The sequence below is a fragment of the Aureobasidium pullulans genome, assembly GCF_000721785.1.
Source record: "Aureobasidium pullulans EXF-150 unplaced genomic scaffold scaffold_18, whole genome shotgun sequence".
Lineage (NCBI taxonomy): Eukaryota > Fungi > Ascomycota > Dothideomycetes > Dothideales > Saccotheciaceae > Aureobasidium > Aureobasidium pullulans.
Genome location: NW_021941038.1, coordinates 480167 through 504072, shown reverse-complemented (window position 1 = coordinate 504072; position 23906 = coordinate 480167). Strand labels below are relative to the sequence as shown.

At 50.3% G+C, this 23906-nt stretch overlaps 13 protein-coding genes across 13 annotated transcripts; 6 read left to right on the top strand and 7 right to left on the bottom strand.

Moving 5' to 3' along the window:
* Positions 1 to 235: 235 nt before the first annotated feature.
* On the top strand, positions 236 to 1233 carry M438DRAFT_348102 (uncharacterized protein). The gene has a single exon (XM_029906058.1). It carries the CDS (start codon positions 275 to 277, stop codon positions 1094 to 1096), a length of 822 nt encoding a protein of 273 aa, XP_029757807.1. The 5' UTR covers positions 236 to 274; the 3' UTR covers positions 1097 to 1233.
* A 1517-nt stretch (positions 1234 to 2750) lies between these two features.
* On the top strand, positions 2751 to 4796 carry M438DRAFT_399248 (uncharacterized protein; the record flags this gene model as incomplete). Its single annotated transcript, XM_029909403.1, has 3 exons — positions 2751 to 3761; positions 3825 to 4373; positions 4434 to 4796. The coding sequence occupies 3 exons, from the start codon at positions 2751 to 2753 to the stop codon at positions 4554 to 4556; spliced, it is 1683 nt and encodes a 560-aa protein (XP_029757806.1). The 3' UTR covers positions 4557 to 4796.
* Positions 4797 to 5089: 293 nt separating this feature from the next.
* Positions 5090 to 5266, top strand: M438DRAFT_279490 (uncharacterized protein; the record flags this gene model as incomplete). Its single annotated transcript, XM_029901085.1, has 1 exon — positions 5090 to 5266. A coding segment is annotated over one exon (177 nt), but the record flags the coding sequence as incomplete, so codon positions are not given.
* M438DRAFT_399247 (uncharacterized protein) lies at positions 5249 to 6956 on the bottom strand (the record flags this gene model as incomplete). Its single annotated transcript, XM_029909402.1, has 1 exon — positions 5249 to 6956. The coding sequence occupies one exon, from the start codon at positions 6954 to 6956 to the stop codon at positions 5295 to 5297; it is 1662 nt and encodes a 553-aa protein (XP_029757804.1). The 3' UTR covers positions 5249 to 5294.
* Positions 6957 to 7669: 713 nt separating this feature from the next.
* Positions 7670 to 9024, bottom strand: M438DRAFT_338004 (uncharacterized protein; the record flags this gene model as incomplete). The annotated part of the gene is made up of 5 exons (XM_029904064.1): positions 7670 to 7852; positions 7903 to 8012; positions 8066 to 8572; positions 8631 to 8754; positions 8812 to 9024. The coding sequence occupies 5 exons, from the start codon at positions 9022 to 9024 to the stop codon at positions 7670 to 7672; spliced, it is 1137 nt and encodes a 378-aa protein (XP_029757803.1).
* A 1051-nt stretch (positions 9025 to 10075) lies between these two features.
* Positions 10076 to 11151, top strand: M438DRAFT_302555 (Cloroperoxidase). The gene is made up of 2 exons (XM_029902136.1): positions 10076 to 10241; positions 10293 to 11151. The coding sequence occupies exons 1-2, from the start codon at positions 10121 to 10123 to the stop codon at positions 11090 to 11092; spliced, it is 921 nt and encodes a 306-aa protein (XP_029757802.1). The 5' UTR covers positions 10076 to 10120; the 3' UTR covers positions 11093 to 11151.
* An 862-nt stretch (positions 11152 to 12013) lies between these two features.
* On the bottom strand, positions 12014 to 13746 carry M438DRAFT_367891 (uncharacterized protein). The gene is made up of 3 exons (XM_029907997.1): positions 13325 to 13746; positions 12530 to 13269; positions 12014 to 12478 (listed from the first exon to the last, which is right to left on the bottom strand). The coding sequence occupies exons 1-3, from the start codon at positions 13325 to 13327 to the stop codon at positions 12163 to 12165; spliced, it is 1059 nt and encodes a 352-aa protein (XP_029757801.1). The 5' UTR covers positions 13328 to 13746; the 3' UTR covers positions 12014 to 12162.
* Positions 13747 to 14740: 994 nt separating this feature from the next.
* On the top strand, positions 14741 to 15508 carry M438DRAFT_77437 (uncharacterized protein; the record flags this gene model as incomplete). Its single annotated transcript, XM_029910309.1, has 1 exon — positions 14741 to 15508. Exon 1 carries the CDS (start codon positions 15000 to 15002, stop codon positions 15504 to 15506), a length of 507 nt encoding a protein of 168 aa, XP_029757800.1. The 5' UTR covers positions 14741 to 14999.
* Positions 15509 to 15741: 233 nt separating this feature from the next.
* M438DRAFT_348094 (transcription factor TFIIF complex subunit) lies at positions 15742 to 17406 on the bottom strand. The gene is made up of 7 exons (XM_029906057.1): positions 17253 to 17406; positions 17159 to 17199; positions 16933 to 17087; positions 16697 to 16851; positions 16535 to 16645; positions 16360 to 16483; positions 15742 to 16307 (listed from the first exon to the last, which is right to left on the bottom strand). The coding sequence occupies exons 1-7, from the start codon at positions 17259 to 17261 to the stop codon at positions 16210 to 16212; spliced, it is 693 nt and encodes a 230-aa protein (XP_029757799.1). The 5' UTR covers positions 17262 to 17406; the 3' UTR covers positions 15742 to 16209.
* Positions 17407 to 17879: 473 nt separating this feature from the next.
* On the bottom strand, positions 17880 to 18421 carry M438DRAFT_279297 (uncharacterized protein; the record flags this gene model as incomplete). The annotated part of the gene is made up of 2 exons (XM_029901076.1): positions 17880 to 17953; positions 18007 to 18421. 2 exons carry the CDS (start codon positions 18419 to 18421, stop codon positions 17880 to 17882), a joined length of 489 nt encoding a protein of 162 aa, XP_029757798.1.
* Positions 18422 to 18960: 539 nt separating this feature from the next.
* M438DRAFT_324492 (uncharacterized protein) lies at positions 18961 to 21453 on the top strand. The gene is made up of 2 exons (XM_029903059.1): positions 18961 to 19468; positions 19532 to 21453. The coding sequence occupies exons 1-2, from the start codon at positions 19170 to 19172 to the stop codon at positions 21231 to 21233; spliced, it is 2001 nt and encodes a 666-aa protein (XP_029757797.1). The 5' UTR covers positions 18961 to 19169; the 3' UTR covers positions 21234 to 21453.
* On the bottom strand, positions 21330 to 22288 carry M438DRAFT_76351 (uncharacterized protein). The gene has a single exon (XM_029910307.1). It carries the CDS (start codon positions 22155 to 22157, stop codon positions 21426 to 21428), a length of 732 nt encoding a protein of 243 aa, XP_029757796.1. The 5' UTR covers positions 22158 to 22288; the 3' UTR covers positions 21330 to 21425.
* Positions 22289 to 22363: 75 nt separating this feature from the next.
* M438DRAFT_348090 (uncharacterized protein) lies at positions 22364 to 23783 on the bottom strand. The gene has a single exon (XM_029906056.1). It carries the CDS (start codon positions 23755 to 23757, stop codon positions 22420 to 22422), a length of 1338 nt encoding a protein of 445 aa, XP_029757795.1. The 5' UTR covers positions 23758 to 23783; the 3' UTR covers positions 22364 to 22419.
* Between the last annotated feature and the right edge of the window lie 123 nt (positions 23784 to 23906).

Genomic DNA, 23906 nt, shown 5'->3' with positions numbered 1-23906 from the left:
GGGGTTCGACGATCACCTCGATAATCTTGTCAACAAGTGCTGAAGCCAAAGGCGAGGCAGGTGCAATGGTGATACGTTTACCTCCTCGAAACACTTATCGGCCGCTCGTTCGTCATAGGTAGGTTCGGAAAGATCAAGGCAGCAGAAAGTGGTTGGTAAAGACACATTGCCCCTTCGCCTTTCTCTCATGCTACGTCCTCTGAGACCCGTCACTTTTTCACGTTTCATTCTGTCACAAACACACAGACGCCTCTACCAGCAAAGACTTCGAAAAATGGATATCTCACCTGAAGTCACTCAGCGCGAAGAATACAAGATATTCTCGTCGCACATAGCCAATTCCGACAGCACCGAGACGACCTTGGAGCAGTTCTCAAAATACACGAACTCATCATTGTCTAACGACAAACTCGAAACCCACCTGCGCGAAACATGGAACAGCATCCTCCATATCGCCTCTCAAAAGCCTCACTCTTCGGAACAACAAGACTCACTTGTCAAACTGCTCCAAGCACTGGTCACTCAAGCCGATCCGCTCAATGACAGTAACGGGAAGGCGGTCGAGATTGATGGCAGCAAAGTCTGGCAAGATCTACCACTGTTTGGCCAGCAAGTCCGCGAATGCTGGAACTTCCCTGACGACCAAGAGGTGAATAAAAAGACTAGGGATGCATGGATCAACGTCAATGCCTTCATTGCACGATTGACCGCTACAGCCGTCAACGAGCATGGCGGTGAAAGACAAGAATACGGCGCTCTCGACTTCTCCCTCTACGGTATCTGGAGTCTAAGAAGTGCACTCGAGGAAGAGCTGTCGAATCTGCCTGGCAAGACCACTATCGATGCTTCGATTGGCGCTGCTGCGGTGTGGATTCTCTATGCCGGCCCCGCAATCAAGGGCCTCTCCGAGAGCGAGAAGAGCTTCAGCGGCAAGGTTGCCAAACCTGGTTTCAACTGCAAGGACAAGGAGTGGAGAGGCTACACCAAGGATCGATGGCAACTGTGGACTGAGAACCTCGCCCAGACCGAAGACATGGTGCAAGACGGTGGCATTAAGGAGCTCGTGAAGAAGGCGGTAGAGACCATGAAGTCATAGGTGCTCAAGACAATCAATCATAGAAAACGCCTTCGAGTGCCACAACGAAGATCAGGACCACGTAGAAAATACCATTCTCCAATAGACCCTTCTGGCCTAGTCTAACGACCCTAACTTACAGTAGAACTGATCCAGCTCAAAACGTCGGGGTTGAAAATTTCACCCTTGGAAGTAGATTTAATTGACCTGCCTTGCTCATAGCATTGATCTCTCCGACCGCTTTCGTGCATATCTTCTAACCCTCTGTTCTCTCGAAACCTGTCAACACGGCTTCTCTAACATTGCCTCGTTCCATCGATTCGTCTTCGGCCACATACTATCTCTCTTCGGTGCACTCCGCCTCCAGAATACTTTGCAAGCCCACATTCTGTCATCGGTCCGTTTGAATCTTGATATATTGGCCTCCACTCCGGTCACAGCCAAGCGCGGGCCTTTTTGACTGGTTATCTCTATGTACGATGCGTTTCAGGAGAAGTTCCTCACCGGATGACATGTCTTGATTGACGGGCTATCGAGAAACAGACAGGTGAATTAGTTGAGCAGGGCGAGAGCAGTATGAAGACGTGTCTTCGAGCAATAGTTGACTGATTCTTGTTGTTCGGACTAATGTTATTTGTGGACTGTCTTTCTCTGCGGACTATTCATCTCCTCGGCCTATTGTTTTTGTGCCTTCGTTGCCTTCGTGTTATCCCTCCTTGCGTTTTATCGCTCTCTACGGACTATCTCCTTCGGCAGAACATCTTGTCCGAGTCGTTTGTTCGTAGTATCGGCATTTGGTGTGCTCATGGTGAAGTCATCGATGCCCCAGTTGTGTAAAGGCCTTCTGAATCATTCTCCGGCTATAAATACCCCTTGAATTTTGCTCGCGGAGTATTGTATTGGCTCTCGCTAGCTATGTCACGGTCATACAAGATGGCACATCGCGATCTCATACTCTGCGCTCCCAAGACTGGGATTCCTACGCTTCTGTGTAGCGGCGGTGAGTTGATCAGACTACCAGACTTATGAGTACGAGCATCTGCTCTTCCGCAGAAGAAGAACATTCGAGTTGTCGGAAACGTAAGGTAGAGGTATACCTCCAGGGTACTTGCAGCATGATGAGACGCAAGACGGCCAAAAGTCTTGACTGGCCAAAGCCCTCTTCTGGAGTTGACGTTCCCAACGCTACCACTGGAGCTGTTCCGAATGGACCATTCTATGCTGCAGTCTTGATGTGTAGAGAACTCGGTGACCTTTCCGATCTCTCCGCAATCGACTCTCTCGAGAATCGAGATACGTAGCTGCATGACACCGTAATCATTGTAACTTACGCTAGCCATCCATTAACATAAGCTATCTATTATACTCTCCTTAGACACTAAATTAGTTCGGAAATTGTTATAACTCTCGATGGCTGCACGCGCGATAGTCTCTATAGCTCGCAAGAAAGTAGCAAAAGCCATGCAGAATATATAACACAGGGTGTAAAATGACTGCAAGGGCTGCAGGGTACGGTCGTAGTAAGCACAACAAGATGCAAAACATATAGCAGCAGGGATTCCTACGTGGTCACCCACGGTAGTACTAATCTGCCGTTCAACTGCTTACAGATAGTTGCTCTGCATCTTTACGACACTCCGCAAATCATCTTCATTTGGTCAACAGCTACAGACAAATGACCGACCCATGCTTGTGCAACGATGGTCATGGCTCGTTGAAAGTGCCTGGTTTCTCCGACGTTCCGCTCGATCTTGAGATCTACTCTCAGAATCGTTTTACTCATGGTGCGACCGAATGGGTACAATGGCCGAACCTGACCGCACGAGAACTTGCTATGCTTGGTCTTATGAACGACCTGACTGAAGAGCATGGTTGGCATAAAAACATATTCGACGATGATCTGATGGTAGATTGGCGTATGCAGGCACTGTCGAGACCGCTTATTAGTCCCAAGGCATGGGACTGGTGCTTAGCCGAGCTGCAGGATAAAGCTCTGTATTTCGAACAAACTGGCAACATCGTGGTCTTCAACACTGGAGCAGGAATTGTCAAATCTGATGCAGTTGCGGAAATGATCCAGACTGAGTTGAGGGACGCTGCGAAGCTACTTGAAGCGGATGAGAAAGCCCCGAGGCAGCAGGTCGTGCTGAATCTCGTTGATCCAAGCCTTTTCCCCTTGGTTTACGGTAGAACACGCGTTCTGATGGACTCAGGCCGCGTGAGTCTCGACAGTACCATCAACTCCTTCGGGCGGGGTGCAATAGTGCTTGATATTCCGCCTGGCTATTTCCGCCCTCGGAGGAACGTTCGCCGGGATCCATTATGGTCGGAGGAGGTTACCCCGAGAGCAACGAACTCCGACGATGAAAGATGGTCAGCCCGATCCCAATGGCTACCTTGTGAAGTGGACTTTATCAACAACTCAGGGACAGACGTGCGCATTACGTCTTACGTGAACAATCTACACCCGATCCGATCCCGCGCATTATATGGAACAATTGAAAAACTCATCTCCCAATCGATTGAACCATGGAACCAGATCCTTATTAAACAGAATCGTGGTCGCACTCCGATCCGGATAAGGACATACGGTGTTAAACCGGATAATGAGAGGCCTAAGTGGGCTACTTGGGACAATCTGAGAAAGCTGGAGAGCGACCGCAGCAACACCGCCTTTAAAGAAGCCGTTGATGAGATCAAAGAGTACCTCGCCTTACCTAAAAAGCTCGAGGGGAGAGAAGGGGATTAGATCTCACCGACATGGGAGACTAAGAATGGGGGGTTGTCGGAAGCACTCTACACAAAGTGGAAAAGACTAAGAACCTGGCGGCATCCTGAGCCTGGCACAGCGTTTAGTTTTGACGATTGGAAGGCTGGCCGGGCGGGAAAGACAATTATCGACAAGAAGATCGACGATCCTAACTTCAACACTTGCCACAACTTCTACAAATTTGCCCTGCAAGACAGCTTCCGCAAAAAAGGCCTCCAAGTTGTCGTTAAGATTTCATCGGTCGAGTTGACACTAGAAGACTTAGCTTATGGCGGTACTGATTGGCACCTCGACGGGATGCTTAACGACCACATTGTGGCTTCCGCTCTTTATGTGTTCGATGTTAAGAATGTAACAGAGGCACGACTTTCATTTCGCCAACAGACCAGGATGGAACAAGCGGAATTCCACTATAGCAAACACGAAATGGAGATACTGATGGAGGTGTTTGCAATTCCTAGCGATGAAGAAGACATGGACGACTTCGTCATGTTTGATTTCCCGCCCTCTCTTCAGGATCTGGGGTCAGTCGTTGCACCTTAAGGCCGTCTGCTGGTGTGGCCGAATGTTCTACATCATCGTATGGAGCCCATTCAGCTGCTTAATCCCACCGTGTCAGGACACTGCAAATTCATATCTCTACATCTAGTAGATCCTCATTATCGAATATGCTCGACAAGGAATGTACCACTACAACGACACGACTGGTAGGTTGAAGAGGCAATTAAAGCGACTAGAGCGGCCAAGCATCGCCTCCCACCGGAACTGATTTATCAAATTGACGCTGAAACTAGAGATTAGCCGATGGGTATAGAAGAAGCGGAGAGAGTAAGATTGGAGCGTGAGCAAGAGCAGAATACTGTAGACGAATTCATCATAAGGCGTGGTGCTCATAGATATATATTCTAAAGAATCTTGCAAGCGAACACTAGAAATTCAAGTTGGACACCGTATTGGATCGCGATCATCTCTGCTGCCTAGATGGAGTAGTGCTTTACTGACCCTACCCCAATTTTTATGCTAATCTTGATCTGCTGGGAGTGGTCTAGGATTGTAGTGGCTGCACCGAGGTTGCCTTCTTTGCATGCTGCATCTGCAAAGATGACCTGGTAAGGGTTCTCTGCAACCGTTTGATTAATAGCCTGTGTGCTTTCCTCTCGGTCTATGTTGATGGATATTGCTGCAAAAGGTGACGGTCTCCAGGATGGGGGAGGGCAGGTATCGATCACTGCTAGTTCTTACTGCAAGGGCAGCAGGGTACAGTCGTGATAAGCAAAAGGAGATGCAAAACATACAGCAGCAGGGATTCCCACGTGGTCACCCACCGTAGTACTAATCTGCCGTTCAACTGCTTATGTATGGCAGAGCGGACGGATGCCCAGTTTTCAGCTGACTGTGGCCGTATGTGCTTGGATTGTTAAACTTTCAACATATCAACTTGCTTTTTGACTAGCATGCATTCATGTTTGCATCACGCTTATCGAAAAAGACCAGCACTGCCTCGCTTCCTCTAACTTTGATGATACCATCACGTCCAACACTCTCTACATCCAGATCACCGGTGGCATTGCCCTGCGGAAACGACTGCCCAGCAAAGGTGGTCTTGTTCGCGCTTCCTTCATCGACATGAGGAGCAGTCAATCTCTTCAGCCAAGCTCTGGTCCCCTTCTTCGAGTGTCCATACTTGGAGATGTCCAAAGTGACAGTGAAGTCACTAGTCGAGTTGGCGTAGTAAGGCTTCGAATTAATGATGGCCAGCTTGTTGAGTTTATTCTTGACATAGAAAGCGTATGCTGCGAAATAGTCCTTGTCAACGCCTGAGGGAGTCTCAATCTGACGTATGCGCGTGTCTTGAATGGCAAATGCTTCGGCCATGAAGAGCTGGCTGGAGAAGCTGGGCAGGACTCTTGCGGGACCACGCTTTTCGCTGTTGCGAGGGTAGAACATGTCGTAGGTTGAGTAGCCTGGAGAACCATCTTGGCCCGCGGAGTTGACCTGCTGACTGCTCTGGAACACTAGCGCTGCTCCTTGATGCAGGTAAACAGCTGAAGCATTACGTGCGGCATATATCAGCTCGCTCTGAATTACCCACAGAGCTTGTGCGAAAGTGTCGGATACGTTAGGGTTGCCGGAGCACGAGATGGAGTTGAACTCGCCGATGATCCAGCGGTTGCCTGCGTCAAGTGCAGCCTTGGCAGAGGGATAGATCTCTTCATCAGCATAGCGTGCAAGCTCGGTCTGATTAAGGATGTTCTGGGTGGTAGCCAACACCGCTCGAGCTGGGTCGCAGGTCGAGAATGGATATGAGTGTATGGAGTAGTCGGCCACCTGATCGTCCGAATTGATACCGGCAGGAATAAGAGCAGCAGGTCGAACTTCCAGACCACTCTTGTCAGTAGTCGCAGATGATGCCCACCAGCGCTCACTGCCAAATTCAGCAGCTGAATCGTTGCCCAAAGTTCTGTTGACGGCTGCATCGATCTGGTTTGTCCAATTCTTCCATTGCTGGACGTATGCTGCGGTACTATTCTTCCATCTCGAGCTCGGGTAGTTTGTAGGCTCATTGCCAAGCTCGAAGAAGCTGATACTATCATTGCTTGCATATTTCACAGAGGCAACCGCCATGTCTCTGGCAATGTCGAGGGAATTGTTGCCAAAATTCAGCGTGGAGACGAACTTGGTACCCTCAGGGAAGTTCAACCAGCTCTCGTAGTAGGCAGGTCCGACTGTAGTACGATAGACGCCACCTTTCGGATTTGTGGTGCGAACTGGGTCTGCACCTGCTGGGTCGAATATCATAGAGTCCATTGTAATGCCTCCGGGCCGGATCGTTGGTTGGCCACCATGATCCACGATACGATTGAGTAGGTTGAAAGCGAGCTGGTTGGGGCTGCTAGAGTTGCCAAAGAACTCTACCCAAAACGCAGGTTCGAACGAGAAAGATGCGAAGGAAGGGTCGTGTTCTATGGATGCGCCAGGTGCAGTTTTTGGTATGTTCAGAGAGACAGCATCGCTGTGACCTCCAGTCGGTTGAGAGACGACAGCACGGGCTGCCAGGAGGACACTTGTATAGGAAGCCAGCCTAATGTTCGATGACTGCGGGAACCTCATGACGAGAAGAGAGTGCTATCCTGCGAGCTCAGAAGGAAAGGCGAAAGAACACATCGAGGTTGGCAGAACGTGATATATGCATTTCTGCTTGAAGAACTCGGGATAGTACTAACCCGAAGTATGGGCTCTCGAGCGGAGTAAGGCATAGAATACGATGATGATCTCTGCTGTTTATCCGGTGCATGTCAAGAAGAGACCTCATCAGCTCCGGCGGGCACGATCTTCAAGAAGCCGCCCCATCAAAGTACTGATCACATCATACACAGAGGAACAACCACTACCGCAGCTCATTCTATTGGCCGATGGTATTTTTGCAACATGTCTGCGGGCCTGCGGCTAGATCCTTGCAGGCATCGGGCAAACCAGTCGACGGAAGAATGTGGGGGAAGAGTGCTTGGCTGTCACTCTATGATGTGCACCTTCGTGCTGAAGATCCTCCAGATTGCATCTCAGATGTAACGTTTACTCATCAAGCGACTTGAAAAATGGGAGCGACCCTAATAAGAACAGGAGTTTTGCTGGGCTGATGTCTGAGGTACTCGCCCAATCACCAGTTCAAGAGTTGTGTCTGAAGAGGAGTATTATCCCGACAAAAGAAGAACATAAAATTGTCAAGACGTTGTACGAATAATCCTATTTGATTTGTAGAGAAAACTGAAAAGTGGTATTTGTGGGATGCCTCCAACTTACCATGGGTATCAAACCGAAATTCATCATAACTCATCTCCTTCACCCTCTAGAAGTACATATTCTAAGATATCACTCAAAGTCAGCAAACCCTTGAGCTTTTTGTCCTCATCGATCACGACGAAGCGATGAACGCGTGATTTTCGAATTGTGTCGAAGATGGAGTCCAGGCGGTCGTTGAGAGTACAAGTGAAGATGCCAGGGAATTCCTGCAGACATGTCAGCTATGATCGCGTCCAACGAAGATCCCAATCGTTACCTCAGAGCGCTTGAGCAAGGCCTCTCCGACCGTCAGGTTCAGATCGTCATATACACCGCCCTTAATGAGTGATATGACATCGACTGCTTCGAAAACGTTGACAACACCACCTGTTTCGACGTTAGCAAAAGGCGCCCAGATACGTTCGAGCAGAGATTCGTACCTTCGCTGTCCAGAATTGGGACGTTTGATATGCTGTACTTAACAAGCAAATGAATCACGTCCATGACGGGAGTTTCCATAGTGGCTGTCTGCAGGTTGCCGTAAGTCCCGCAGTCAATGTCTCGCAGAGGCTTGCGCAGATTTTGAGTGTCTTTGACGTTGACGGCGACGAACTTGAGGATACGGTATTGAGTAAGGACACTGACTATCATGGCGCGCTGTGTCTCGTCATCGACGTCTACAAGAGGGATGCGACGAGCGCGAGACTCGAGCATACGACGACATGCAGTGTACAAGGACTGGAGAGGATGTACCGAGACGGTCTCGATGGGTTGTACGCCAATGGCTTTTTCGATGTCACGGAGACTGTTGAGGCGGAACTGGTCGACCTGTGCTAGGGCATCGGGATTCTGCCAGTAGTATTGAATGACATTGATGTAGTCCGAGGTGGTCAAGAGGCCGGCGAAGGTTGAGGTCTTGGAGTCCCAAAGAGGAGCGGAGACAATGCCTTGTTTGAGAAGTCAGTCGGAGGGGCTGACGAGGGGTAGAGGGTCTTGTATGCATACCATTTTGAATGAGGATGTTGAGACTCTTCTTGACCAACAAGGCCGTGTCAAAGACAATGAGGCGGTAACTGAGGGGCAGGACATCGTAGCTGGTGCGAGCTTTGAGGAATTCACGGATGGCTCGCTGTAGACAATGAGTTAGTCGAGGTTTGGTGGGATGGCTATGTGGGGGTTGACTGACCAGGCCATCAAGCTGCTCATGGTCGAGCGGACTCATCGGACCCCGTGATTTGGATACATGGCTTCTCTCACGAGGGCGGAGGTAATCGCTGGGCGCGACGAAGGCAGGCGAAGATTGCTGTGCTTGGGTCGGTGTGGGAGTCGAGGCGGACGGGCTGAGACCTGGGATGGGTTCGTTCAAAGGCCCGGCTGCGCTTGCATCGGCCTCTGCCATGGTGGGACACTGCAACTCAGTCCAGTTGATCTATGCGCAACGTATAATCATCGACCTGGGCGGTATCGGATTTGCTGCTGTCTCTTTCACTTGATCTTGATCTTGGACTGCTCCTTCCCTTCACCAAGCATCATGTCCCCGCGACTCTCGGTCCAATGATCGCTGCACCGTGCTCGGACCCGCGTTTTTGCGGAGAGATTCGAGAGGCCCCAATCAACCATCCACCAAACGCCTCTTCTTGAGAGGGCTGTCTGTTCCGTCTCATGCCTCTGAAACAAAACAGAATCGTTTCTCATTTATGGAAGCACTCATCAGATTTTGTGTGTGTCCAAACGCTTGCATAGCACGGCCGCCCAGAATTGCTACTCACGTGCCTCTTGCTGTCTTCGGCTCTATCCGCTTCCATTGTTTCAACAAGTGTGCCTTCTATTATGCATCTCTTCGCTGCTTCCTTTCCACGAATGATTGCAATGAACTCTACAGCCTGTTTGTGGCAAGTCATGCGAAGTTTTCAGGTATTGTAGGCCGAGGCAGGCAGGGAACACCTTCTTCTCTGTTTGACATGCCGTCTGTCAATGTCATCGCACTGGTGCTTCCCCAAATGCCTACCGGCTTTAAGCTTAAAATTACCTATTTCTCAAGCCACAATCCCATCTCTTTCGTCACGCTTGACGGCCATCACCATTTCGACCGAGGCACCACGGTACGTCTGACGAGAAAACATCTTGACCATAACGCAGCACAGTCCAATCGGTACGATCCCTTTGTGCGAATCATACGTGCGATTGCCTAGACTGGCCATCGTGCCGTCGTTGATCCGCAGATCCACGCCGATCCATGGCCCTCAAATCCGGTCCAGTGACGAGTAGCCTTTTACCAAACAACCCGTCTCTGCCAGCTGAACCAAACCAACGAGGCAAGATCCAGGCGTCATGGCGATAGTCGGTTTGTGGCAGCCTCTTAAGGTAGGTGTTTTGCATCTGGTTTCGTGTTCCTCTTTGTCCATCAGTCTCTGTATATCCCGACATACGACATGACGCCGCTATCAATTCTAATTCTTGGTGTATTGGCTGAGTTCAGCTCTGCCTTTCCCGGCATGGGAAACATGCGAAGAGAGGCTGGTGTGCTCCCTCGCAGAGCCGCGGCCTCTGCTGTTAGTTCAGCAAACACTGCTGCCAGTACCTACCCAGCCTGGCATCCAGCACAGAAGGGAGAAGGTAGTAACATGTCTGTCTCCTAAACAAGACACCTTTTTAACCAGTTCACAGTTCGCTCACCATGTCCCGGTCTCAACTCCTTGGCCAATCACGACATTTGTCCACGAAGCGGCAAAGGATACACTATTCCAATCTTGACTGATTGCTTGAAGCGAGGCTTGAACGTTGGCGGCGACTTTGCTCTGGTCGTAGGCACGGCAGGCATTGGGTCCAACCCCAGCCCTCTGACCTCTGGCTTGTACTTCGACCTTGATATGCTGGATCGACATGACTTTTTGATTGAGCACGACGGCTCATTGTCCCGTGCCGACACCATCACGGGCGACAACCACAGTTTCAACCAAACCATCTGGGACACTGTGCTCGCGTACTACAGTGGTATGACAGATGCTACCATTCCTGTTGCGTCCAAAGCCAGATTCAACCGCATTCAGACGGAAGCTGCCAGAGACCCCAACTTCAGCTACAGCCCTGTCCAATTCATCCTATCGTATGGAGAGACCGCACTTTACCTGTCCACGATGGGTGACCCAATCACTGGAGTTGCTCCCTTGGAGTACGTCCGCAGCTTGTTCGAAGAGGAAAAACTCCCTTACGAGCTTGGCTGGCAGCCACCAAAGACGACGACAACCTTGGCCAGTTTGGGAGCGATGGCTCTTCAACTCAACCTCGCGAGCGGTGAACAGGTTCCTGAAGGCGTGATTCTGGGAGAAAAGAGTCTGAGAGCGGCACTGATCGGCCTCAACGCTGCCACCGGCGAGATCGAGAACAATGTTGTCTATGCTGTTGCGAAGCTGACTGGTGCGCTCGGTAGCTTGACTGGTGTTTTGAAAGGCTTGACCGGTTCGTAGTGTGTGTTCATTTTTCTGAGGGAGATCGAAACACATCGCATGTTTCTGCCCGATCGGGTATTAAATCGTATGACTTTCTTTGTATATGCAATGCCCACATCCGAGATTTTTGGTTGTACAGTTTCACCTCTGATCAGAGTGTGCTACTTGCTAAGACTTAGGTGTACTGAAATCTGATATACTTATTGGACCCCCTGAACCCGGGTACAATCTCCCACATGTCACACAGTAGAACTAGAAACTGCTGGGAAGTCAGCAAATGTAAGCAAGCATAGAGTTTAAAAGGAAGAACATGTATCTCTCCCATTTATACTTGCAACGACTTCTGAAGCACTATTGCAATTTGCAACACACAAGAGTAAAGTCGTCCATATCCAACAACTCAGCGTTTAAAGCAAGATCTAACAAGCAACACAGTCTTTCCAGAATGCCTTTCTATATATCCTAGATCCATCGCCGTATCCGACCAGCACACCAGAAAAACAAATGTGCCACATATCAGTCGTTTCCACCAAATATCGCATACCACCCTGCAACAATCAAACCTGCAGCACGAATTCCGAGATTGTCATTCAATGTGATTACAGAAGAGTCATGGGCGCTACAGACACATGTGCCAACCCAAAGAGAGTGTATATGGGCGTCAGATGCGTCAAGGGCAGATGTCCATTGCATAGGCATTTCATGCAGGATGATGTTTGAGAGGATATCTATTTCACTCTTTGTTTCAGAGGTTAGGAGTCTTCTATGTTGATGCTTTGAGTATGCATCGGCCTAACCAACTTATGTTCTATACTTTACGTAGTCGCAAGACGAGTCCCAAGTTCTTCAAACCTCCAGTATATGTGTCTGCTTGCCTGGAAGCTTTAAAATGTTGATTTCAAAGAGTCACGAAGACATGAACAACAAGAGATTATGAGTGACGATCATAATTGTGGTTCCACAAAGCTACAGAACGAAAACGAAAAACAGCAACATTAGACTGTGTAGAAGCCATCCACATATCATCGAATTTCCATGGAACGCTCTATCCGAGTCAGTCGTCGGCAATCTCGACTATCAACAGTTGCTCATCTCCAAGTCTGAAGAACGTTCAGGCCCTGAACACGACCAGCATTGCCGTCCTCGTTTTCCTTGGGTTCGGCGGCTGTGGCCTTGCACTTTGAGGCATGAGCAGGGTAGTGCTCCTTTTGGCATTCCACAGAGCAATAGTTTCTTTCCTTGCAACGACTGCAACGCTTCAGAGCATTTCCGTCTTTTGCTTCCTTCGCACCGCAATTGCCGCATGCATCATCGGGTTGCTCCTCGCGGGCTTTGCGGAAGCCTACGCAAAGGGCCGAATGTTTAGGAGTATGGGCCTTCTGGCAAAATTTCGAGCAACAGAGTCTCAAACAGGCGTTAGTAAATCGCCACCAAGAAGTTAGGAGAACCGCTTACCTCTCCTTGCAACCGGCGCAGCGCTTGAGGTTGCTTCCGCCCTCACACTGCTGGGCACCACAATTTCCACACACGTCGACAGGTCTGTTGAAGTCGCCCCAGATGCGCTCGATGGTGGTGTTCTGCTGTGTGATCTCCTCGCCGACAGGCACCTTTTCAAGTCTCATCCAGGTGATCTCGGATTCCTGGTAGTGAGGATTGCCAGTATTGACGGTAAGGTTCAAGCCCTTAGAGTTGAAGGGGTAAGGGACGCCGTTGCGGTATTCAAGCAGAGCTTTGCCAAAGCGAGCCTCACCGACTGGGGGAAGGCGGCATTTCTTGTAGCTAGCAACGAGCTCTTGACGACACCAATCAGGGATATGACAACCAAGCTGCATAGCACAGGCAGTGAGTAAACAGAGGGCGTTGCCGCGTCCCTTATCGCGCAGGTCGTTGACCATACGGATGAAGACGCCGCTATCAAGATGTTGTTGAAGCAGGTCTGGGTAATCAGAATTGTACAGAGTGAGATACAAGTCGTCGGGCTCGTCACTGGCAGTATCTTCCTTGTCGTCCATATCCATGTCACTGTCGCTGGCGCTGTCGCCTTCTTTTGCTTTGGTTGGCTGCTTCTTGAAGGAGTACTTGGCTGGATCGGCCAGGATCTTTTCCTTCACCTTGTTGAGATCGGCAGACTCATCAAGCAGACAGATGGTGTCAAGGTCGTCATCCGACTGGAACAGATCATAACCCCAAGCTCCCTGCAAGATGTTAGTAGGGAACATTTGAGCAGGGCATTGCACACTAGATGCTCACCATGATTGCGAAGAGAGGGCGCGATGTGTGATGAAAGTGATGGGGCTAAAGTGTGTGAACAGAGAAGAAGTTGTGAGAGCTTCGCGGCGAGAACGGGAAGAATTAAATGGAAGGCGCGTCGCAGGCTACAGTGTTATCTTCCCTTCATTTGTCTGTCTCAACAAACAAGAGCTGCTGTCGGCTACCTGCATGCCGAGAGCTTCATTGCAGATGCACCACATTCTCACCCGATCCATTGCATACAGGTAAGCGAGGTAGCAATTCTTCTCTAGATTGCGAAAGGATGCATGCTGTTCCTCCCAAACTGCTCCCACCTCTTCAAGTGTTTGATAATTTGAGATGGTCTGCGAAATTTGAAGTCTCGTACTCGGTAGCACCAGTATATCGATACAATATCACACAAGCAGAGGCCTGTACTCGAGTGAATCATCCAGCACAGGACCAACGACACCAGGTCTTTACCAAGATGCACGATGAAGGAAATTGGTCGCAAATCGGGGTGACGGTCTATGTTGACATTTGACCATACCGCCTTCCTCTCTCGGCCTTTCTGCCGACGCTTCCAGACGGACATCAAGTGTTCGAATAAACCTACCACCTTGTCGCACAACCCATAGGATTATTAATTTCCAGTCTGTTGTTGAATATTTGACTACAGAACTTCAATCACAACTGCAAGAAATTCTGAAACACTTGAAGATTAGTTGACTTTGATGCACTCGGCGACGACTCAGTAGATCAAATCTGGATTGATCGTTATTGGCCAGTTCAAGAGACCAATCGACTTCGGATTCCCGGATGCAACAACAAAAGATCCACGTCGCTTACAGCAAAAGCTCCTTTAGGCTTCCATATCATCCATGTATCAGTGCTTACAAGAGTTTGTCCCAGTGTAGGGACTATGGGCTACGTTTTGTTCAATTGTTACACACTTTCATGCTCTCTGGCAACCCCACTTCCTGTCGACCAATTCATCGAATCGCATACACATCGCCCGTCAATATTACAGGATATGCTGCGGCACTCTGACCGACAGACATGTGTTGTGCGGAATATATTCAACCAGAACCAAACTTCGTCCCCTAGTGTGTTCTACTTTGCAGCCACCGGAAGGCGTTCAACTTTCATACCAGGTCATTCGTCCAAAGAAGAATAGCTCTGCAGAGCTGTCTCAACGAACGTCGAACTCATCGTCAGATCCATTGTACCTCTCGGCAGTTGCCTTGGAAGGTGCCTGGGAGCCTGAGACGTCGGCGTATCCCGCTCTGGTATTCCTACTCTCGGATTTCCATTAATCATGCAGAGGCATTATGCGTGAGTTTTTCAATATCATTGCAGTTACCTGGCTTCAACATCGACTATTCTATACTCTCCCGGCAGAAAGGCATTCTCGAGCAGATCACAATAGCCACGTGGGAATACTTCGTTTGATATATCATCATGACCTAGGATGTTCTGCCAAAAGAGCAGATGACTCTTGTATTTCGCGAATTGGATTATGAGTTGGTTTGCGGTCGCACAGAACATTCTACACTAAGAGCTTTCCTATGACTCCTGTGCCATACAGACGCATAGAAAGTCCTCTGTGCCAAACGAAAGTAACCCAGCAACCTTCTTCCTCTTACCATCTACTCATCTACTCATCCACTCATCTCACCTCCTCATCTCAAACAAGATGCCTACCAACATCCCCTTCACAATGAAGACGCGCTCAAGCGTCCAAAAGCAACACGAGGTCAGAATTACACACAAATTCACGACCATCAACGGCAGACGAGCCGTTCAGCTCTTCACGGAGAGCATCAAGGGCAAGGGATCCATGACTCTATTCCTGAGTCCCAGACCTTCGCCAAAACTCAGACTGGGTAAAGTTCCCAGAAGGCTATTCACCAAAGCCGCAACACCTCCCTGCCTGCTTCATCACAATCCTCTGGCAGACGACGACGAGAAACCCATGGTATGGACAACCAGCAGCCTTACCGACAGCGAAATGTTGGATGCTCAGACGACCAGCAGCAACCACCTCGCCGACAAAATCATCGCCGCTGCCGATGACAAAATTGAGATTGATTCTGCAGAGAGCGATATCACAATGGCTGGCATCGAATCAGAAGCTCTCGCAGAAGTGGACGTAAAGATGGAGGACTTCGACGACGAACATGTCGACATCGAGATGAAGTAGGCCTCCCCGGGCATACCATCAACATTGCCTTGCTTTTTTTTTTTCTACCCATTATCGCATCAAAACCATCAACGAGCATCCTTGGAGTTTTGGATGTTTGAAATTATCAGGGTCGTCGGTCACATAGAATACATTGTTTGGGAATTCGGAGTACGGTATATTTGGGATTGATGGAATGATTGGAGGATTTTAGAGGATACCATACATGTCGGGAAGTCTTTGATACACATCATCAAAAGAATCATGAATTTATACACCACGAACACCTTCCTCGTCTGTCAAGTACCATCAGTGCGTGTTGGTGGAAGCTGTCTGGCATTTTCATCTAAACGAGACTTCAAGATTGCTAGTCCTGTTAGATCTCATGGAAGAACTTGCAATGGGCACGATAGACAGCAGAAAGAGGAGGCACACATGTAGTAGAGGACCATTATTTTTGTCCAGCTACCTGAGAAGTAATAGAAAAAAAGCCATATCGTTATTTCCGGCGGGTATCGATTATGTTGTCGTCAAACGCCCTTCAATTCTTGCTGCCGTTTCTGCACCTTTTCGTCTCGTACTCGAACCTCCATTGTAGTGCTCGCCCCATGAGCACTTCACACGCGTGTGTGGACTGGAATTGGGGTGGCCATTTCTGACGGGTGTTCATCCGTCCCCAGTGAATCACAAGCAAATAAGACAGCTAGGTAGATTATCAGGATATTCAGAATTCTGAGATGTTGACCTTCTGGTTGACGAAGTCCCATAGCATTTTAATGAGCTGGTCCGGAAGAGTGTAAAGGTCGACGTGGAACTCGCCGTCTGTACTTCATGTTAGTGTCAAAGTGTTTATCGCAGTGGCCGAAAGACGTACTCTCAACATCATTCTTGGTGTATGTCTCCTCGGTCTTGTTGTCGTGGACCAGTTGGACGACGTGCAAGAGGTCGTCCTCACCGAGTCTCTCCAGACCCTCGGCCAACTTCTCCATATCGACTTGCTGTTGTATTTGTCAGCCACAATCGTTCTGAGAAGCAGGAGAGTAACGTACAGTCTTGGAAGTCTTCTTTCTCTTCTCGGGCTTGGGAGCACCGTTGGCATCGCCCACTGGCCCAGATTCCCTCAGTCTTTCTATGAGTTCGGGCTTGGGGTTGCGGAAAGTCTGTGTGTTGTTAGTCGTGGGTTGAACAAAGGGCTATGGGTCAAGACATACAAACTGCTGCAGACTCTCATAGCGCTCTTGCTGGAAGTTCAAGTCGTGGAAGACAGTCTGTTCGCCCTTTGGCTGGGAGAAAGGTTGAAGGACAATAGACATGTCGAATTCACCCCATCCTTGCTCTTGAATCCTGAAAGGAGGGTTCTTCAGATCTGCATTATGTATTCACGTCAACATCGGTCTCTTTCAGGAAGGTGGGCTTGAAGCTCGAGTAGAGCTGGGGCGCAGCGTACGTTGTGTGGCGCGCTTGCCGAAAGACTCGTGCAGGCGGTAGGTCACCTTCTCGAAACAGGTGGCGGGCAGTTGTTCGTCGTTGGGTCCTACTACGTAGATCTCGATGCTCCACTCGCGCATAGGGAAGCCCTCGACTTCTGAGGGGACATCAGGCCTGTGGGTGGAAGAGGACTTGTCAGATCGGTCTTTGCGGCGAAGCTAGCAGGGGCAACAGCAGCAACATACAAGACGTGCTGCTCAGTAACGAGCTTGATCTGACGCTTAATCTGTAGGCGCGTCAGTATGCCGAAAGGCCAAATGGATGGGGAAGTTGGCGCACATCAGGCATCGTGGTACTGCGATGAAACTGGGGTAGAATGAGAAGGCTCGGCGCGGAGATGTGTTATATGATATTCACCAGAGACGGGTCAATACAGCGGCAAGGATGTTTAATGTAAGAATTAGATGGTTAGACACGACCCTCTGCTTTTGCGACGCCAGACGCGACAGCTGAGCGTGTAAAGTTCCATTTGCGGGGAGCCTTGAGGCTTGCTTGGCACAATGACGACGGTACAATTGTGAACCGAGAATTCCCCTTTCACACATGCAAGACAAGAAGTGACTGGAGGTATTGTGAAAGAAGATCCGAAGACGTAGATACATTAACCGTCATGTGCTCTATCTAGATGAAGGCGCTAAGGAGACTGGGGAATAATCATCATCATCTCGGGGCCGTCAACGAGAGATCAGGGAATTTGGGGAGGGGGGATGCAGTGCAGAACGCCCAGAATGCTGAATGCAGAATGCATCTCGGTGTCTTCGTCAGATGTGGGTCGTGATGTGGGCGAGGAAGATGTGGCATGTGCATGTGATAGGGGGGCTTCAAGGTGTTGGTTGGATTCTGGGCCTGGCTACTGCTTGGTGGTGCACAAATGGCGGCGTGGTCATCTGGTTACTAGACCGGTATCTAGTCAGTCTTGCTGAAAAGGGCCTCGTTCTCCTGCTGGGCCTTGATGAAGGCCTCCTTGAACAGGTTGGCGTCTGGAGATACGTCAGCATGGATTCAGAAGCGCAAACAGTGGCACAAAACTCACTCTCGCTGTTGCCGAAACGGATGGCAAGGGTCTGAGCCTCAGGCTCGCCCTCGGAAACATCGGCGGAAGCGTTCCAGACCCATGAGCGGTCGCTGCCGACGTTGGGGGAGAGCTTCATGTCGGGGACAACGTAGTGGTTGGCGCAGACCTTCAGGGTCTTGTCACGACGCATGACAAGTCTGGTTCTGCCGTTCTCCTTGTGCTTGAGCAGACGGACCTCACCGGTACCACGCTCCTTCCACTCTCTGCTGTCACGGTCGAACTTGAAGAGCTTGGCGCGCATCTTGAAGGTCTGCTCCTCACTCTCCTCGTGTGTCTTGGTGTCGACTTTCTCGGTAAGGTGAACAACGGGTTCGAAGTGGACATCGGGCTCCTTGTCGTCGACCTCTTCCTCCTGTGGAAGGTATATCAGCATCTCGTATCGAATAGATAAGGTGCAGGTAGCGAGCGCATCATCTTACCTCGTCACCGGTCTTTGCTACGGCAGCCTTGGAGCTTCCGCTGGGCTCATCAGCGCCCTCGTCCTTCTCCTCAGCCTTCTCCTTCTTGGGACCACCACCGAACATGCTGAAAACATTGTCCTTGACGGCGGAAGCGGTTGCAGCGGCGGCCTCGGTGGCTTGCTCGGTGACGGTCTTGGTCTCCTCAGTCTTGGGAGCGTCGGTGGCGGCGACGTCCTTGGGCTTGTTCTCGGCTTCGGACATGATTGCGATGTGGGAGTCGATGTGATGGGGTTGTGTTGAGAGTGCCTTGGTTGGCGAGACGTTGATCAGATGGATTGTTTGGTGGATTGCAGTCAAAGGAACCTCAAAAACACAAAGCAGCCCCGCGGCAAGCAGCAAGATTCTGGCGCAGCCTCTCGCCGCGAACGGGCCCCTTTTGTCCCCTTGGCTCTTGTTTCATTCGCTCCTTCACGTTTCGCCAACGTTGCCAACGTTGGTCCTGCTGCTTGCTAGCTGCGTCACTGGGGCCTGGAGAGAGCGCTTGCCTGTCTTCCGGCGAGTCCGCAATATTACTCCTCCGTACGATAAACACTTGCAGCTCCGTAGCAACCAACACTTCGCTCTTTCCTCCATTCAATCCACTCAGTCAACACAATGATCCTCCTGCCCCGCCCGTGATCCGCTAGTCTCCAACATTTCCTTGTTCAATCATCAACCAACATGGCTCCATCGTCCTCCGTTGGCTCCGATGTTTTTGCCATACTCGCCTTGCTTTCTATCTCGACAACAGTCATTCTTCTTCTCCGATACTACCTTCCTTTACGAACTACTCCCGCCTATCTTCTGATTCCTGTCTTCTTGGCCCTCGCCCTCCCGTCCTCCATCGTCCTCCTGGTACCAATTGACTTGGCCTCATCGTCCGGAACCGACACAGAAGGCCAAAGAGGAATATGGCTGCCCGACAACGTCATGCTGGTCGCATGGCGACTTGCATACTGGCTCACCTTTTGCTTGACATGGTCCGTCGACTTCCATATGATTCCTCCACTTCGTTCACGCTCCCGCTAACACATTATCCCTAGGTTTGTACTCCCTCTACTCGGTGAGTACTGTGACTCAGGCTACCGGGAACCCAAGGACCGATTCATATATTCTCTCCGATCTAATGCGCGCTACCAACTCATCACTCTATCTCTTGGAACCACTGGCGCAATCTACTTCTTTTGGCAGAATCACAATGATGATACTACAACCAAGGCCACAACACTCAAGGCTCTAGTCATGGCCATGGCTTATGCATACGGTCTGATTCTGTCCATCTACCTTATGGGTCATGGACTCGTTGCCATACCACGCCGTCTGATCAGAGATGCGACTGTCAGTGCCAGATTGAGGAGGCTTCAGACTCATGCGCCGGGGATACACGACAAATTAGATGAGGCCATTGATGATTTAGCACAGGTCGAGGCTCAAATCCTGCAGCTGCGCCAGCGCAAGAATGCCATGCCCAGGGATCTACAAGACTGGGTAGAGGAACTCTACGACACATCTAACCTGCCCGAGTCACGTCCCACTGCCATATCTGCACCTGCACCCCCACCCGTCGTGACGGAGAGATATATGGCAGAACTTTCTCGAAAGGTAAAGCGCGCACGACACAAGCGCGCTCGCTTTACAGGCGAGTGGAATCACTTGGTTAGGCAAGCTGCCAGACTGCAGTCGCTCATCGATTTTCCTTCATCGCAACGCCCAACATCAGCCAACATGCGCTATCATGTCCAGGTTCACGTTTTTCCTGCCCTTCGCATCGTTGTGGGTGTTTTCCTTGCATGTGCATCCGTTGGGCTTATCTGGTCAGAAGTGGTTCATGAGAAGGCGCCCAAGCTGTCCTTGGTCGGCAAGAGTGTTGTACACCACCCCTCAAGCTCTCGAGGCCAGATCGGCTTCGCTGGTCAGATGATTTCCGCTGCATGGCTGCTTTACATGTGTGCTGCAGCCTTGTATTCGGTGACAGAAGTCAAGGTCTGGGGTAATCGTGCGCTCGTACGTCGTCAGACCTATGCTGAAAGCGCTTGTTGGTACAGCTTGCAAGTGGCAAAGCTTACAGTGCCGCTAAGCTTCAACTTCATCACCATGATTGACCCTACTATCAGCGAGGGTACGACTTTCTTCCGCTTCCTCGGACGGCTGATCAATCTGACACCGGTCATTGGTAACTTCTCTGCTTACTTTCCTATCGTTGTCTTGCTACCTGTATTCGCGACTCTCTTCAACCTATACGGCAAGGTTAAGAACATCATCGGATTCGGCGTGATCGAAGACGAACACGACGAGCCAGGGGCTGGCACTTGGCGTGAAGGTCGTATTCTTATCGAACGCGAGCTGCAGGCCGATGGATCACAGCTCAATATTGCTTCTTCGAGCCTGTTGTCTTCAGCCGAGCCATCACCACGCCATAGTGCCGATCTCAATCGACCATCTCGATTGACCAACAACAATCGCGCCTCTGCCGCCAGAAGAGCTGCAGCACGCATGCCTGCTGAAGATGAAGACACCAGCGACCGCGCCTTCTTCCAAGACGTCGGCCAGCGTATGCGCAACACATTCGATACAGTGGAGACGCCGGCATGGCTTAGAGACATAGGCGAGGGTATCAAGAAGCCCAAGTGGATGAGTGGAGACAACGACGACGGTGGTCAGGGCTCAGGAGAAGGAATCAATTTCTTTGGAAAGCTGTTCGGCGGCGGCGGCGGCAGCAGTAGCAATGGTAATATCAGATTGTAGTATTAGTTAGACCTAGGCTTTTTGTTTTTAGCGAGGTGTTGGGGATACGTACGTAGATTGTTGGCTTTTGGAGGCTTCGCACAAGTAGGATCTCGAAGAGTCCTATCTCGCAAACAAGACGAAGTATTTGTACATGCAGAAACTTATGATTATGTACATGGCTATCTAGATGGTCTGTTGTCTGTCTGTCTCTCATAATACTTGAGACAAACTTTTCATTTGCTTGAAGATCCTTGTCATCTTTCCTTCAAACCACCAAGACTTTTGCTCACAATCACGACACCTTGGTGGTCCTATCATTGCACAACCCGAGCAGATGATCTTGATATCCAGGAGTAAGCCCTTGTGGTTCTTGTCATCGTTGAACCTGGATACCTTGACCCCTGCTCCATGAGTGTTCGCACGAAAATCATTACCGATGAGGGCATCCTGCCAATCTCTCCCTTCTTCCGGGATCCGTTGGTAATCCATCAACACACTTAAAGTGCAAGAAGCATACATCTCGCGTGTCATTTGTGGGTGTGTGCGTAGCAACGGCGGTAGTCTGTAGTGGGCCCTGTGTTCTCTACTGATATACCGTAAGTGGTATCGAGTTATTCCGACTCCTTTTAGTTCGAGGGCATATTTGTAGATTGTAATTCGGACTTCAAGAGGGAGCATCAAGAAGGTTGTCGGCTTTTGCTTTTGGGCTCCTGTATTGATGAGGATACGGAAATTGCGGTTTGAGATTGTCGAGTGGAAGATTGTTCCTTCTTTTGGCAGTGACTTGGAGTCAAGTTTTGTCATGGTTTGAACCGAGTCTTTTGGGATGGTGTGGACCAATGGACCCGGTGTGCTTCGATGTCGAAGTTCTTGTATGGAATTTTGTGGTGGAGGCAAATCTGCGCCTGATGTGTATGACCATACTATTGTTTGTGGTGACATCTTGGTCAATGTTCTGATTTCTTTGCGACCGCTGTAGTGCGATGAGAGCTTCAACAGATCAAACTTGGGCCCTCTTATCGAAATGAACACTCGTGGAGCGACGAATTACTCACAAGTGCTGTGCGTACCGTGAATTGCATGAATGACTGCTTTGACAGCCGCACGAGTCATCGCAGTGATCAGTCGCAATCTTGCTCACGAACGCTTCGAACATCTTCTAGGTAAGCATTTTGATCATTGAGTATTACATATATGTACATGCCTAGACGACCATGGTCTCAACTGAGCCTACAGGGCGGCCGGCGAAGCCGACGAAACCATCAACCACGTGCTTTCTCGTCGGCTCCGAGCTGACGTTCTTGCCTGCCAGGTAGCCCATCCAGATCAGCCTGCTGATTCTAGGATCCTCGACCTTGCCGACTCTCTCGATGCCGGTGCCCTTGGCGGGGTCTTCGAAGAGGACTTCCATGGAACCAGGAGCATCTCTCAACATGAGGACAACAGAGCCCTTGGGGGTGCGACCGCCGCTGAACATGCCCTTGAAATCACGCATGGCGTCACCGAAAGATTCATTCTCGTAGTCGGCAGTGATGATTTTGGAGTTGGTCTGCTTGACTCTGTTGACCTCTGTCGTAGCACGCTTGATTCCGTTGACCCAACCGTCGCGCAGATGAGCAAAGTCGGTGTTCTTGGAGGGCACAACACGCCATGCGGAACGGATGCCCTCCTCACGCAGAAGTTGTTCCCAGATCTCAACGCTAGTGTCAGGGTCGAGCATACGTTGCTTGAGACCGTCCTTCTCGCCGGGCACGAGTGTAGAAGCGTCGGGGTTGATCAGGTGGATGAGACGGGCCTGGAGAGTCGAAATATCTTGAGTACGAACATAGAGACCCATGACGTAGACCTCAATGGATAAGAATGATACGGTACGGATACCAAGGCCGACCATGGTGTATTCCTCTTGGTTTTGAACATTGCCAGGGTTGATGCGGGAGTTGGGTTGAGCGGTCTCGGACTTTGAGGATTCGGTTCCAGGAACAGGTAGATAGATCTTGCGAGGGAAGTAAGGTACGCTGCCACTGCCAGTCTTGACTAAATCCAACTCTTGGTCACCCTCAGCTACAATCCTCTTGTCCTCGCCAGCACCGATGATGTGGACGTGACGGCCCTGGAAATCTTCGGAACCTGGGCCAGCGTCCAGTTGGGCCTTCTTCTTGTTGGCACTCTTTTCTAGCTCGTCCAGATTCAGGTTGTAGAGAGTGAGTGTAAGGCCACCAACGCTCATGAGTAAGCCAACAGCGGCGAATCGCATACGATGCATTGCGTTTGCACGCTTGGCCTCAAACTCGCGACGGGCGGCGAGCTCATCCAGAGGATTGACAGCACGGTCTTCTACATCTTCGGAGTCGATGTTCTGTTGCTGGTCAAGGAAAGAAGGAGCTCTGGCGGAGAGTGTTGAGCCCGTAGCGCGAGCTGCAGGGTTGCTATATCTCGACGAGTAGCGAGTTTGCGACAAGGTCGACTTGACACGGGGATTTTGGAGCATGCATCTTGATCTGGCAGAGAGCAATCGCATCGCTGAGCGGCACGGAGTCGCCATTGTGCTGCTTGACATGGTTGTGATGTTTGGAGGCATCTCGCTATGGCAATTCGACCTCATGCATGATGGCATTCATCCTCGCCAAGCCATCCCTCGAGCTCCGCCATTCAACTTCCCCTCCACCGAGGACATGAGTACGAGTACCAATC